The 17,235-nt window shown below is 39.3% G+C and overlaps 1 protein-coding gene across 1 annotated transcript in view; it reads right to left on the reverse strand.

The window, feature by feature from the left end:
- Nucleotides 1-17,235, reverse strand: part of slit3 (slit homolog 3 (Drosophila)) — a 241,607-nt gene that overhangs the window by 207,777 nt on the left and 16,595 nt on the right. Inside the window, exons 3-4 of the mRNA XM_085468616.1 lie at nt 12,822-12,893; nt 9,328-9,399 (exon numbers count right to left, since the gene is read on the reverse strand). Coding sequence (XP_085324742.1) covers nt 9,328-9,399; nt 12,822-12,893 — 144 coding nt within the window. The remainder of the gene's footprint in view (nt 1-9,327; nt 9,400-12,821; nt 12,894-17,235) is intronic.

Raw genomic sequence — 17,235 nt, forward strand, 5'->3', positions numbered from 1 at the left:
AAATGAGCTCAACTGAAAATGTAGTATGTGTCTGCATACCATTCCTCTGTAAGAGTAAGGAGGTCAAAGGGAAAACCAGATATCTTTATCCAAGTTTACTAGCTGCTCCACTGTTACATCCCCCATCAAATCATCTTCATTTGCGTAGTGAAATTACTACCACATGCAGTCCCTGTGCTATTTTAGTACAAACTAGAGATGGCACGATACCACTTTTTTATGTCCGATACCGATACCGATATCATAAATTTGGATATCTGCCGATACCGATATGAATCCGATATAGTGTTTTTTAATCAACAAAACTGTTTTTTAAAATATCTTGCTGCATTTTGCAAGTCTGCAAGTTCATACTCAAGTTTAAAACAACAACTACACTAAAGCTATTCTGTTATACCTGTATACAAAAAAAATATTTAATAGTTCAGCAATACTGATCAATCTAATAAACTTAGACCTACACCATCCTCCCTATTCTGGTATTTTAAAGAGTACTTAGCGTAAATATTAAGCAACCTAACTAATAGGGTTCCAACTCCCAGCAACAACAAAAATAAATAAATAAAAAATAGGGAACCACCCCTCACGCTCCACCTCATGATGCTTAATCAACGTAATCAACCTTAATTTGATGCAGTGTGAAAAAAATGCACAGAAATCAATTATTTTTCAAGAAATATTAAATAGATTCAACATCTTTCTTCAACAAAATTGCAGACTGCACAGATGGTACCTTCCCAAAGGAAAAAGTACTATAGCTTACTAGGGTATATATATTAGACTTAATAGTCACTATATACAGCAATTGACTTCTATTCATTTTACATCAAATTAAAACTTTGTGTGTCAGATAATTATTTATTAAAAGCTAGACATTTTAAATGAGAATAAGAAAGAAAAGTATGTCTTTGTGCCCCCTTTTCCCTGTTAATGCCCTATCGGCCCCCCTGGCTAAACTTTGCTAGGTCCGCCCCTGCACAGTTACCAGCGTCAGCTACGTAGAAAAAGATCCTCGAGTAGAAAGTAATATTAAATAAATTGTAACAACAGCTTATCAAGCTTAAACGTGCTGCTGTTGTTCAGCCGCTGGTTTCCTCTTTCTGGTGCAAAGTGGGCCAAAAACAAAGACGGACTCGCGACAGAAAAGCCGATCAGCTGATCATTTAAGCAGTTTCACGATTGAAGTAGCAGCCGGAGAGCAGGGAGGCAGTCGCTCGTTAAGCTTAACGCAGGAATGCTTTACAAACATTCAGAGATGGACTTACACACTTGCTTTACTTCTCTCGGGGATAACTTTGTCGGAGATGAAATGCCGGGTTGCTAGCGAAGCTCCAAATGCTATCCAGACCACAGGTCCCGCATGCCACAGCCGCTCTATCACGTGATGCATACTGCTCCGACGTGCTAACGTTCTGAGGTGAGTTACGGCGTGTTGCAAGTTTTGTGAGGTGCTTTCGTGATATTTAATGGATCGGATTACATTTTTTATTTTTCTCCGATATCCGATCCAGTCATTTAGGTCAGTATCGGACCGATACCGATACGTAATATCGGATCGGTCCATCTCTAGTACAAACATATAAAATCTGTTGCTATGTAAAAACTTAAAGAAAGAAAAAAGTCAACAACCACACAACCTCCCACAAACTTCTCATAGTTTCTGGCCCTGCAGCATGTTAGCTAACTGGCAAGCTGCTGAAGTAGGCAGCTTCAAGGGAAAGGTGTTGCTGCTGTGAACTTTAAGACCGCCTGGATGGTGCATTCTGCCCCACTAAGACACACTCTGGCTTATTTTATTCACACGTCTGCAAAGGAAAATACACATAGGCTTAGACACACACACACTTTATGACTTGGCTTTTCCAGCGCTTTCACAGCAAGAGAAGCAAACTTAAACACTTTATGCATTTGAACTGCATGTTTAAGAATTGGTGTCAGAGACTTTATATGAATATAAACACTTGTACAATGGAGTGAAATATTATGAACAAAAAAATGAATTTGGAGATCAAAATCATTCTTCTGTTTTTATTTTTTTAAGTAGTTTTTGTTCAATTTAGGAAAAGTTTAGAAATACAAACAATATAAAGTTGTTCATATGTTCATTCTCTATGTAGGAAATCCTGAAGACTGAAGGGTCTCAACATAAGGTAGCAGGAGCACGAAGATGAAACAAAGATTAAACACATACAAGAAATGACAGACCCAGCCATGTGTATGAGTACGTGCACCAGAAATGGTGAACCAAAAACTAAAATATAATTTCCTGCTGAGATTTTATTTAAAGCAGTTTGCTACAATAAGCCAACAGTAACACAACCACTTACTTAGCTACATGCAAACACGCCCAGTGCAACAAATTAGAAAGTATTGTTAACAGAGAAAGGATGAAAGAATTATCAGAAATTCTCCTCATGTAACCAAATCTCCCAAATTATCGCACTATCATCCCCCCTCTCTCCCTCACTCTCTCATGCTTTCCCTATCTCTCTCTCTCTCTCTCTCTCTCTTTCGGTTTTCAATATCACAGCAGTGTGTATTTATCTAAATATGTCTTGGGACAAAATCGCACTGCCGTCTGGGCTGCGGGAAACACACACACACACACAAGCCACTAAAAGCAGACCTATTTTAGAAGAGCTCTGGTCAGGTTCCCTCAGTAAAAGCCTTTCCTTCCCTGAATACCAGTGAATACCAGCATGAGCCCAGTGGTGCAGCTCTTTCTTGGGGCCTATGAGCCTCCAGGTGCTGCTTTATCCAAGAACATCCTTTGCTTTTTTGCTTTTGTGCCAATTGCTTCAAAAGGATTTCATCAAAATATAAAGGTAGACTGATATACATGTTAGAAATGCACATGCATTTTACTGGTGAATAGTGCCCTTGGTGCTGTGTACAAGGTCCTACAAGCTTTGTGGTCCAGCTACACACCGCAGTTTGTACATCTGGGTCATGTTTGTTTAATTATTAGGAAGTTCTGTCATGGGTCTGTGGTTCAGTATAAAGTCTGACACACACAGAATGACCAGAGTGCATACTTCTACGTCCAGTGCTTGTACTTCTAAATCAGCAGGAGAGGTGGCGTGAGAGAGATGTATTTATGTGTGCGTCTATGTGTTTATATATCTGAGACTTATTTGTTTCTCACCAGCACACAGTGGCGTGAAAACCAAACAAAAGGCCTGGAGCCTAGTGACACCAAAACAATCTTATACTCCCAGAGAGCAAAAGAAACATCAAAGCTGTTTGTTCAGTTTGTGCAGGGCAGTATTTCTAACCCTAACCCTAACAGCAACAGAGCACACAAAAAAAGAAAGAGGAATAAAGTCAATAAGTGAACGAGATAATAACCAAAAAGAGGAGACACATGTAAGTACAGACTGTTTATATTCACCTCTCACCCTTCCAAATCGTTCCAACCAATCACCAGTGAGGCCCAGTCTGTCGTAACCAATCACTGGACACACAAAGTTCATCCACTTCCTGTAACACTAACCTAACATTCCAGCAGGTAAACTATGGCAGTCGCCTCTAAATGGACAATTAGCCAAGATTAAAGGCAGGCTCCTCGTCTTTCTCCATTAACTTAATTAGGAGGAAAAGACATCTCGAATGACCCCCTGATCTTTCCAGCCTTCCCTCCCATTCTCATTCTTCTCTCTCTGCAGCGTCTTTTCCCCTGGCTTAACTCGTATATTGTATTTACAGTAACTGTGGAGAGTTAAGACCACACTTTCACATCTGGGAGAATCACTGAAGCATTTGGAGATAAACTGCTTCACACAAGAGTAACCTAATGGTGCTGAAGAAAATATCTCATTACCATCCAGTCATCAGTGCAGGGATTTAAAGTGGGAACCTTCCATGCCATGATTTGTTGATCATTAGAGTCATCCGGGCGATTTTTCTCTCTTTTAACCTTGCTTCATTGAATTTTACTCTTCCACAGCTCTGGTTTCCCCCCTCTTGTTTAGCTAAACCTTTATAGGTATTTTTGTAATGCAAATTGGTAAACACCCAGTGAACATGTAGGGATGAAGCCTTCTGAAGGACAAGTGGATTGGATAAAATTCCTTACCGGCCTCCCTCTGGACATAAACTAAATTTCCTTCTTTCTATTAAGCCTCCAAAAGATCCTTTTAGTCTGAATGTTTGGCTGCTGATATCCTGCTGTAATGCAGTTTATGGGGTGCAGTAAGGAGAATGACGGAGCCCAGCAGCAGTGCTCCGTCAGCAGAGAGCAGAATGAAGCTGCTTAACACTGCAGCTGGGATTTTACTTGGATGTGTAGTGTGTTACTATATTTATCTGTTTTTGTTTAGGTGTATCGTAAACAAATGCAAACAATCTATAACACTGGAATGAAAGATAATCATTACAAGCTTCATGTTGACGCATGCTAACCAACTATAATCTGACAGCTAGATTCTATCCCCAGCTAAACCTTTAGTTTATTTCTTGCTTGATTCATTTTTGTTTTATTGCAGACACAAATTTAATACAATCTTGTCTTTGTAAATTTGCAGTGAACATTCATTTTAAAGCACATCTTTTCTGGTTGCTTATGTGATAAAGTGATGTAATTTATGTACTTTAGCTTTGCCACACTGTGTCCAAAAATACTGTTTAGAAATTGCACAAGCAGAAGAGATTTATAGTCTGCTGACTAACTCTGTAATATCCATTATATGGCAGGAGCTACATTAAAATTTGCAAAGCTTCTACAGTATTTCACAGTCCATAAGTGTTGAAACATGGTCAAAGATCACCTTCAACACTGTGAAATACTCAGCATCTGAAGCTCTAGGGATTTATTCATGAAGAAAACGGGAAATATCTCTTTAGTATAACATTACTCTCATTTTTCATCTTCTGCCTTATGCAAACCAATCAAGCGTAACCTGAGCTGCTTAAATGGCGGGGGGGGTGGGATCCTGTTGCTTCATGAGTAACATGGGCTGTGAGCCAGAGCTAATTCAAGTCCTTTTTATGCGCTAAACAAGCATGCAGCCACACACACAAACTCCCAGAGGAGAAAGCGAAGATAACAGGATGAGGCTCAGTCTGGGTCAGCATTATTAGACAGGAGACCAACAGCCATCAAGTCACTTAACAAAGCAAACCTCCCTGACTCAGTGCAATGTGCATGAGGCACAAAAGCCCTGTAACCAGTAGCTTTCATTTTTCCATTTGAGATATCGTCAATACGTTATATTTCAAACCAAAAATTCATTACACTCTTCGCAAATGTATTTTACTCAGAGCTCAAGCTTACTATGTGCAACCGTGTGTGTCTGTGTGCATGTGCTGTGAGACCGCAGTCTCTGCAAACTGTGGGGGGAAACGACCACAGACTGCACACACTGAAACCCACAGACTCCAGTCCACGATCCATCTCAACCTTCCCATTTATGTTTTCTCTCCCCCCTACCAAGCACCTAGAGGGACCACAGACTCCGCTTCCTTCATCCATCTACAAGAAACCTTTATCTTCCACCAGCATCCCTTCATCCATCCATCTCCCTCCTTTCTCATGACCTCCGTCATATGTGTTGTCCATTAGTCTTTGTCAGGCACTCAGCAACAGCACTTAAGGCTAAATTAGAAAAGTTTCCATTAAGAGACAACCTCTTTGATTGATTCATAGTCCTGCAGGATTAAAGACTAGACTAAAAACTATCATCCAGTCTGATACCTCTTATCCGAACCCCTGCACCCTCCTCAAGAGTGAAACGTCTAACCCATGGCTATTTTCACTTAATGCTAGTCCAGCTCCTTCCAACTCCTCCCTTTTCCAAACCTCAGACCACAGAGCTTTAATAGGAGGGTTAAGAGGTAATTCCTATCACACTGCCATCATTTAATATCTAACCAAGGCTGACAGAGAGGAAGGTTACGAACCCAAACCAGAAAGCCACCAGCAAACCTCCTTGTCTCCTCCTCCTTACTCTCCTGCTGTTACTCTCTCTGCAAGTCTCCCACCATCTGACTTTCTCTCTATCCCATAATTCTACCTACATTTCTTCCTCTTTTTGCCCTTCCCTCTTATACACACGCTCTCTTCTACATACCTTGGTGCTTACATTACCACCACTTCCTTAGAAAACACAGCGAGGATGGGAGAAAAAGCACTAAAAAAAGAGGAAAAGTGGAAAGAAAAAAAGTGCCGGAGGAAACTCCAGACACTGTAATTTAGATTGCGCTGATGGCAAAGTAGGGACATAAAGAACATGAGATTTATAATGTTAAGTTTGGAACACGTTCACCCTTTCCACTCTCCTGAGTTGTCTGAGAGCTCTATAGGGATCCATATTCGACCGGTGATAAATAATAGCTTTCGAGAGCAATTAGGGGTTTTATACAGTTGTAAGCCAGGAGGTGGAGGAAATAAGGCTGTCATTCACAAAGAAGAAGGGAAAAGGTTTGAAAAAAATGCCATGTGAAAATGTGCGTGTGATGGAATATTTGTATTCGTCTCCATTTGCCTCTGTCACTGTGTGTGTCCCTGGCGTTTATGAGGACTTTTAACTGTGTGTGATCCTGGAAGCCACAGCTGACGTAGATGACAATTTAGCAGTCTACTCTGCCTCAGCAATATATCACACATCACCACAAAAATATGAAACACAAAATATGTCCGTCCAACAAAATATATCACGGTGAGAAACTAAGGAGGAAAACTGAAACTGACAACATTATAAATCACTTTTATTCTGAAAAAGGTAGTACAGAACAAACGTTCTACTGATAAATAAGCATTGATTTAAGCTGATAGCAGTATATTAATTAATACCTGTGTTAACAGTGGCAGAAGCCTGCAGTGGACAAAAGGCATGATGTACTGTGCACATAATGTTTATTCCAGTCTTTCAGATTGTAAACAGCAAGTCAATCTCCTTATAAAGCTCAACTTTCAGGAATCCATTTTTGAGTATTAAATAGTTGCTGCCTGTAGGTTGATAGGTTGCTGCAAAAGCTTGTAACATTTCTTTGAGTCACAGCGGTTATGGAAGAAAGGGTTTGAACAGTGGACCAACAAATCAAAATGTCATAAAATGTCCACAGAAACTTTCCTGCAACACAATCCACTTCTCCAGTGCCAGCCCAAAATACTTTCAGCAAAGCTTTGGAAGTATGAGGATGTGAATATATGCACTGGAAAAGTACATTTAATTTATTTTGTGGAGAAAAAAAAATCAAATTTTTGACATTTCTTTGGACATGTTGATGTTGTGACACTGGAATGGCTCTGGCTCGCTGCTCAAATCCGCTTTAAGTGTTGCAAACCTAAGCTGACTATAGCTGTCATTCTCCGTGAAGGAGGGAGCTCAAAACCTTTCAATCAACATGTTAGTTCTCGCCAGCGAATTTGTAATTGTGGAGTAACCGGAGTATTCCTTTAATTTCTGCTTTTTGGTCAACCTACACTTCAAAAAGGTGAAAAAACATGGAACAAGAATCTTTTGAACAAGGAACTGTTACAGTAGCTTCCAATGGGTTCTGCCTCATGGAAACATTATAAAAGAGAATGAGAGAAGTGAGAAGATTAACCCTTTAAGACCTACCATAGAACCAAGTCCGCCAGAGCTTATATTATATTTTTACATGCTGTAGTGCCATTTTTGGGAGCATTTCAAGTTGCTATACATCAATACAACCATTATAGCCCAAACTTTAATAATATGTATGCATTAGGTGCATAGTAATTACATAAATTGCAAAAAAGTGCGATAAACTACAAAAAAATTGAAAATCGTTTTTGTTTTTTTAACATATATTTCTAGTTAGAGAAATTTAAGAGGCTTATCCCTCAAAACTGTAAATACAAAAAAGTTACACAAACTAGTTTCCCACCACAGGAAATTTATTTTGAGTGTCTTCATAGTTTTATTTTTGAAATACACCAATTTTTATATACTGCAGGAAAAACGAAAATAAATATTATAGTGCAAATTTGCAAAATAACAGCATATGCATCAAAATAAACTATTTCCAGCAGTGCAATATGAGTGCTAAGCATCCCAGAAACGACACAGAAAGTCATAAACTCAAACATAACTTTTTAAAACACAAGTATAGGCTCATAAGGCCCTGATCGTAAAAAAAACTACATTTCCGCAAAATGACGTCACTTCCGGTTTCGGGCAGGTCATGCGGTCATGTGATAGTTCACGCTGATGGACGTAGGAAGTGTTACAAACAGCTGATCGGATCGGCGAAGCGTGTTTCTGGAATATCATGTTTTTGTTGCTGCAAGTGATTTTTATGCAGTTTTTGCAAAGCTATATGTGGAAGGAAACTGTGACCTAGGACAAGCTGATGGCATAAGATGTAAGTACAACTCCTCCGGTTTCATATGCAAAAAAAATTATTGCGCTAGCTTACGTGGTTGCAGAGCTACCGGGATTTAAAAATAGTTACGCAAAATGGAGCGTGCCCGCTCCGATCGGCTGTAAAGGGTTAATGTCCTAGCGCTGGTATTTGTTATCCTAACACCTCTCACCATAGGCATGCACACACATGCTGAACACACATAAACTTGATATGTTGAAACGCAGCATCGATATGACACATGTAACACAAATAAATATCCAGTAGGGTGTACAAACTTATAGACGCACCCAATAATACTTATACACACAATTAAATTCAGGCATGCACCCACACACACACACACACACACACACACTCTAACTCCAAGTTCTCTTGAAAGAAGCCCAATGTAAACAGCTATAAAGTTTAGAAGGTGTTTCAACCTTCAACCTAAGCTGACTATCCTCTCTGAGGATAAAACAAATAGAGAACCTGACAACCTGAGTGGAAAGAAAGAGCACAGATGGGGAGGCAGCATGGATGCACCAATGGGACTAAAACAAAGAGAGAGAGTATGTCTGGGAATGTGAGATGAAAACGAGAGAGGAGGAGGACAAGTGGGAGGCTTTGCTGCATCAGTATGACCTGCTCTTACACTCTTACACTCTGGGAAAACTCAATATTCCTGAATAAAAATTCCACACGAGTCCAAGCAAAACATTCACTGCAGGCACACTTTCACCTCTTAAAATCAAGCATACTCACACAAACGCACACATCTGACACTCACTGCCTTTTTCAACTCTCGACAGGAGCACAGAGCGGCACTGTGTCACCTGGCGCGAGACCTGAACCCTCAACCAGGATAAAACCTCTGACACCATGGTCGTGTTTTCAAACGGATCACGTAACACATCAAAAGCGGCACAAAAGGGGAAACGGAATGACGGAGGAGAGTCAGAGAGAGATCATGAATGGAGAGAAGATGAAAAAAAAAGAAAATCAAAGTGTACTCACAGTCGTCCTAGTTTGGGATTGGACTGGAAGAGAAGCTCTGGAAGAAACTGGAGCTTGTTTCTGTTCAGACGACTGCAGGGAGAAATAGAAGAAGGAAAATGAAGGAAAACATGTCGTTGGGAAGAGAAAAAGGGCAAAAACATCGTCTAATAAATCAGTCGCATCCGCGCTTTTGTGTTGACTGAACAATCACCACACACCTGACTGAATGACCTTAAAAGGTCAGCAAGTTTAAACTCATGGAAAAGCCTCTGACTTCCTGTGATCATGGCCTAGAGGTTATCACACTATGGTTTGTGTATACAGGACATCAGTTTCTACACTCCTTAAAGTGCATTAGCAATATATCCTCACTGCATATGCTTTAACCTGATAGTGTGAGATGGACCAATTTTGGGCTACAAGCATGTTTTAACATAAAGTTACAAACTTACAGAGGATTTATACCGCTGTGATAAATCTATGCTAGGTGGGTACGTCAGAACTGCAAACTGCTCTGAAATCCTACAAACCTTTGTGTCCTGCACTATTGTGACTGGCCTGTTCAGTACCGTCAATTCCTCCTGTGCATTTCTGGCTACTTTTTAGCTGCAGTTTTTGAATTTATCAGTAAGAGAAATAACAGTCATTTTCTCAATATAAGGACTCACAGATGTTATAATATTTCTGGAGTGGGATTGCCAAAACTCATCCATCGGAATGGATGCGAGGGAATGCAAAGAAAATGAGACAAATATGTTTGCCTCTGAAAAAAACAAAAACATGACCGCAACAAAGAGTGGGGAGGCAAGAGGGGAAAGAAATCCTAGCATTTTATTCATTTTTATCGTGTCTGGCACCTCATATTAAACACCGGGATGCAACCACAAGGTAATTAAAACGCTATACATATTTGTTTAAAATATAATAAATGTGACCAAAGACTTGAACATGTGCATTTACACAGAAACATTTACCTCCACAGAGAGTTATGACCCCGGGAAAAGTAATAACAAGTAATAAAAACAAGTTAAAGGCACCCACATAATTATGACAATCTATAAGTGTTGCTCTCGCATACAGAATGTTTTTACATTCCAATTTTAACCACATCGTTGCTCATATGTTTGATTATTGCCACCTGTGGATGGTTTTATATTCTCGGCAATCTTTTGCAAAACTCTCTGATGCGTCTTCTCAACTATTGTGGGATGAAAATCTTTTTAGTCACACTTTATATGCAAAATAGCATTCCTTATCTTAGTATTTTCATTGGAAAATTAGATAAACACATGACTTTAAATTACAAAGGCCAAAAAGAAAAGAGTGGAAAAATTCAGGTTGATGAACAGAAAGACAGCAGCAGAACGAGGCGTTTTAGGATAAAAGATGTTTCCTTGTGTATGCATGTGTGCAACGAAAGGTGGGGTTGGCTAAAGTAGAGATAACGAAGACAGTGAAAGCTGAGGGAGTGAAAGTGTTATCAGGCTACCAAAGCATTACACTGAGAAACGAGGCGTGGAAGGGAAAGGGGAAAGAAAAGAAGGGTGGAGGGTCGCAGGGTCACAAAGTAGGATCTGTGCTGGAGAAGACACAGACACCAACCTTTTAACCCTGTGATAATGATAATAAGATAGTGGCTTTCACTCCTGTGTACACCAATGGAAAGAATAATTGAGATGCACACCACCTGAAATAAATAAGGGAGAAAATACCTGCTAGTATGTGAGTACAGCACAGCTACTATTACAGCTACGAGTCATTAAAGGACATTTGCTCAGAGCACAGATATAGTTTCAAGAGAATAATTCTTTGTGTATTTTTAAGCATTAATGATGAGGTTTTCTTCCTACTTAACACCAAACCACATGTCTGTGGCATTCATATTTTGGCAAATTATTCCTATTACTCAGAATCACAGAAAAAATGAAAGCGTTTGGAGACTAAACCTTACTAATCATAATGAGCAGGGCTTTATTCTCAAATAAAGAACAAAAGAAATAATTTGAAAAGACACCTCTTAACAAATGCCGTTTATTTTGCAAAATATCCTTCATTTATAACTGAGTAAAGCACAAATGGCTATGAATTCTGGCATTTCAGACTTTCTGAATGCTCTGACCCAAGGGGATGACAAAATAAGCCCCATGTTTTTCACATTGTGACTCCATAAATCACATGGACTCAGCATCAGGGCCTCTCACCCCTGACCTTTCACCCTGGCAGACACAACATCAGAGACCCTGTCAAGAAAGCATTTTAAAAACCATTTTACTATCAGTAAAGTAAAAAATGCAGGCCCTTGTTATTACCGTTAATCTACTGCAGCAGTTTTTCCCCTCTTTAGAAAGATTCATTTTGGAGAACAAATGTCATCCTCAAACAAGCATAGATATTTAATTTCTGATTTATTAAATGGGCTAAAATGGCATAAGAACATTTGTTGAAATGTCTCGAATAACTGAAATGCTGTCTATGTGAGTTCTGGCAAACAACTGTTAAGACTCCCAACATCCTCCCTCCCCCTCTTCTGTAACCTCTCACCCTTCCTGACACACTGCATTAAAGAGCCTTTTAACATTAAAGTGGGCAGTGACCTTCTGCTTTCACATCATATGTGTGATCTCCATTTAGAGGGAAGATATACACGTCTCTGTCGCTCAGCATATCTGGATTTTAGGAGAGCTCTGCTGACAGCTGCAGTGATCTAATGGTTTTATCTCTCTTCTCCACTCTGCAGCATGTATACCGAAAAATACCATCCATGTGTGAAGTAAATTCCTTCCCATTCTTACTCTCATGAATGATTTTACAACAGACACACATTTGTTAATCAAAATAAATAATGTTGTGGCATTCTTTTTCAGACTGCAAAAGCAATTTGAAAGAAGATAACGACAAATTTACAGTGTTCAGATAAAATTGCATCAATGGTGAAATAAATTGAATGAAGAAATATTCAGCTTATGAATTCAACATTCATTACAAAGCCCGTTCTTGGGTTTAGAAATGCTGTACACAATATTTTTTTATGAGGATGCCACTCCTAAAAAACCTCTAACACTCACATTGTGTCATTCGGTCTTTGTCTCACATAAAGGAATCCTCTTTCTGGAACCTGTCTTCCCATCATCACTCTAACCAGGACTCATAAACATGCAGGTGTGTATGTGTGGGAAGTGTTGTGTTGTACACTAACACCCTGATTCTGTTTCCTAAAGCCTTGGTGTGAGTTGACAGATACACACATTCCTAGGTAGTGTGTGAAGTGGACTTGGATATCAATCAGTTGAAATCTCTGTCAGTGAATATGCTGCACAGAACAGCAAGTAAGGAGCAGAAAATCAAAGGTGTGTACAATTTTGTCAAAGTGGAAAAACAGCAAAAAAGTTTTGTGACAGATCACATTATTATTATGGAGCTCTTTGCATGCATAAAAGACCTATTTCACCTCGCAGTATGGTACCTCTTTTCACATATGCACTATAGGAAGCTGTGTATAATGGCATACTTACAGTCTCTCAAGCAGTCTTAGGTCTTGAAAGGCTCCTCTCTCGATAACAGTGATTTGGTTGTCCTCAAGATGACTGTGGTGACAGGCAATGAAACAGAAAGAAAATATGTTGTAGTTATTTTTGTAACTTTAAAAATGCAAAAGCAAGACACGCAAATATACTCTGTGACTCTTTGTGATCACGACAAGGCAGGAAAAGTCCCAAGTGCCGATCTTTACGTCAGTAACTTTACACAGTTTCATTCGGTCTGTCTTCAAAATGATTCAATTTAAATATCAAATTGTGAGGCACTCGTGGAATTGGGAATGTCCATCTCCAGCCAGAAACAGCAGATAAATGTGTTTTTCTGGCCAGTGCAAACAACTCGAGAGACACTTGCACTTTTAAAAAAGCGGTTACATAAACAAGCAATCAGTGCACTGAACACATGAATCTGGCACGAAACAAACATTTTGTGACACAAAGTATTTCACAAATGTTACAACCTACCACTCCAAAAGAAACAATTAACAAACCATCTCTTTCTCATTCTTCCGTTGATATCTTCTCCATTTCGCTTCAGTCATTTCTGCGGTGCTCTCAGTGTAACCCATATCTCCCCTTCATTGCTTTCTCAGTGTTGTCATGTTTTGGGGGCAAACTAAGGTTTTCCAGATGGGATAGAGAAATGGAGAGAAAACATCTCAACTGATATGTGTGTTTATATTTTCTGTCTGAGGATGTTAGGAGTGACATGTCCTGAGAGGAAGACAGGGAGGAAGAAGCTGAAGGGGGGAAAAAAGTGGATGATGTGAGGAAGAAAAGAAAACATTGAAAAGCAAAGGTGGAGAAAAGTGAAAGGAAGATACAAGCCAGATATAAACAGCAAGATGCAGAATGACAAGCTGGATCAAGTGAGAGACAAGTCATCTCAAAAAGAGTCCTGTCTGGCCTAACATGTGGACTTTGAATTGTTTTGGCACGCCTCTTCTTTAAATATTCTTTCAAACAAAACGTTTACATATCCAGGCATTAATCCATGGCCTGTCATACTGACTCTACACAGAGACACACAGATATGTTGGACTTGGATGAAAGATAACAAGCTCAGACAAACGCGCTCGCACATTCATATATATAAAGTATGTAAACATATAAATAAAAAAGTCAGAGCATCTTGAAACACTTTCAAAGAACTGGCGCACCGAGTGATGGTAATTGGCTTATTCTCACAATATTGTTCATTTTGTATAACGAAACATTTTCCAGGAAAAATAACTCTTGATTACAGGGAGCATTTTTTGCTTTATAAAAATGTTTTTCAAAAAAATCATCAGTAATATTTGCTGTTAACTGAAATAAATAAAAAATAGCTCCAGCTTTTGAGCATTCTGAATCAGTTTCTAAACAGAAACACCCCAAACACATACGATAAGGTATGTGTGGAATCGTTTAACGCAGGTAGGGAGTTATGCACTGGTAGCAAGAATTCCCAAACACACACATAAGCATGTGCACATTTCTGACTCCGGCATCAATCATAATTTACAATCAAGCCAAGATTAATCCAGCATGTTCATTCCAGCATAGCAGCGTTTGTTTTTTTTTTGTTCCTGTCCTTATAGAAAAGCATTTCCTGTGTACTCCAGGGAAAGCTAAATCAAGGCATAACTCTGAATAACTATCAAAGTTTTTATTTGTCCAAATGAGAGATCAACCGCACGCTGATTTATTGAATGAAGTTTAGAAAGGCTGTGGATGTTAAGCCAAACACATGGTGCGGGGAGTCAATGCTGGCATATCGCTCAGATGAGGTATTGTTTTTATATTGGTCTGTATCAAGCATTAGTCATCCACAGAGACATTGGAGAAAGCTGGGGGGGGAAAGAGAGCAAACAAGAATTGAATTCATGTGTGTGGGGACTGGAGTGTCTAATAACTCTAACTTCAGTCAACGGTTATAAAAAGAACAATGATGTCACGCTACCTTACAGCAAACTGCGAGAACTCGGCCTCTGAAGGAAATAAGGAAATACTTCAGGGGATATTAACTTCACTTATTATTTACACACACAATGGGTGAAACCGCACTGAATTTCCCCGGCCAAGCGTTCAATATCAAGTACAAGTTTTCACCTACATCTAAATTTGTTTGGAATTACTCAATTTCGCCACAATCTGGAAGAAATCTTGCAAAGTGAGGTTGCCAAAGATATTAGGCTAAGTGTTGTTCACGTAGCGTGCATGCAGAGGCAAGCTGTGTTGTGCAAATTTAAAGAATATCCAAACCCCTGAATCAAATTCGATGTTTTCGCCTGAACAGAAAACAGCTCGCCGTGTGATCGATTGATTTGGAAGGTTTGAAGCGTCACAAATCAGTCTAATTACGAGATTTTCATTTTACGCACCCCGTGGTCTTTGGTGGTGCAAATGCAAAACCAGATCGCTTAGCTGTTTGGATGTTTTTAAACAGAAGTGAGATTACATGAGGGCAGACAAGTCATTCTGCAGGACAAATTATCAGTAATTACAGCTCAGATGTAAGCAGGGGTATTTAGGAGTTATACTGTTTTTTTCTGTAACCTAGCCTGGGAAAAATGTTAGCGGCTTTAAACAAGTTCTCCCATAGGAGGCTGAAATGACTGGACTCTCAGAACTAGGCACTTATGTTTGTCTATGAGAGAGAATGAATGAGATAGAGTTCTGGTATATAACAGCGTTACCTATTAAAGCAAAGATAAGACAATTTTTGGTGACCATGTGTGCTGTAGGATCCAAAATACTAGAATATGTATGTCTCTGAAAGTGCGCTTTCTCCCGACCATCTCCTCTTTCCCACGCCGTCTCCTCCCAATTTCTTTCAGAGATTTAGAGAAGAGAAATGTCACAGCAGTTTATCACAAACCACATGAAACGACTTGCTGGCTTGCCACACTCAGCTCACACACATATACACTGCCTTTTTCTGTGGGTCCTTCTCACAGTGTTTCATGCATGCAGAATGCAAACACTTACATTTTTAATTTTTCTGTTTTTTACCTAAAAAACTCAAGCACAGATGAATCCTGACCCAGTGACTGACATACGTTCCAAACTCCACTTTGGTCCTATATTTAGGAATATGAATAAACAGATGCCAATACAAGCGCAAACACTCACATGTAGCAACTCGTTTCCATTCCTTAGCGGATTTGTACTGGGAGTGTATTTTTATCTGCTGGTTTGGTTAAAACAGAGTGTGGAGGGAAGCTGCATGCAGCCAGCGGTGATTATAGTTATTAAAGTTCTCACATACACACTGATTTTAGTCGCTTATGGAAAAGGAGTCAGGGAGCCCTTGAACTTAATTAGGACAGCTGAGAGAACGTGAGCAGTCAATCTCAACTAAGTGTAGTTATTCAGATATGATAAGCCAGAAAGGTAAAAAATACAATATATACACTTTATACTTTAAAGATTTTCATACGTTTCCCAACAAGGACCTGCTCAGTGTTTGGTAATTGTAATGGTGGCCAGAGTGATTTAGCTCCCTTTTTCCTGCCCCAGAAACAAGATCATTTCTGAACAGATAAAATATCAGAACGGTTGAAATCTCCAGTGATGCACATGAAATTGGTTCAGGCTGCACACCCCTAATGCTCTACAGGCAATCTTGTTTTTAGTCAGTGTGTACATAACAAAAAACTTCTGTTACATATGAGTGAGTATTGTTTTAAGACCAGCAGTATTTCTGAAGCACTTTTTGTGCTTCAGTTTAATAGATATGATTCAAATTCGCCTGTTTGCACATCTCTAAGCAATCATGCTACTGCTTTGAAATTTCAGCTTTGGTTTTCCCAGAATTGCAAAAGTCAGCGTTCCCCAGCATTATTCAGAAAGCCTTGAGAGTCTAATTTGAAATCTCTCTTTTTTTCATAGGAACAGTGACTAACTCTTTCAGTATGAGTTGCTTTACTTAGTTTCCCATCGTCGTATCCGTACCAGGTCAACATCTCGCTGTTGTGCTGCTTGTATAGTAAATGGAAGTCGTGCTGCTTGTTGCTGGCATGTCAGCTCACCATTACTCTATTATTTAACCTTGTAAATATCCAGTAATTGCAAAATCCAACTCCTTGGATAGTACACTTGCATGCTCTCTTGTTCTAAATGCCCTCATTAGGATGGGAAACTTTATTTTATAGAGACTTGTTTCCCCCTATAGCCATATACGGGCCCATTAGGTAAATATACCATTTGCTTAATTGCTACAGCATGGAACTTTTTTGTTAATGGGATTCCTTGTAAAGAAACAAATACAAGTCACAATTAGGTATTAAAGAGAGGACAGATTAAAAGACCTGATGGTACTGTATCTGGTAGATTCAACTTAATATTAGCCAACTTAGTACCTAAGAAGGAAAAAGTAAAGTGACTTAATGATGGCAACTATCTGGAA

Source organism: Copadichromis virginalis, linkage group LG2, assembly GCF_057382275.1.
Source record: "Copadichromis virginalis isolate Kocher_CV1m ecotype Utaka linkage group LG2, C_Virginalis_male_GT1.1, whole genome shotgun sequence".
NCBI lineage: Eukaryota > Metazoa > Chordata > Actinopteri > Cichliformes > Cichlidae > Copadichromis > Copadichromis virginalis.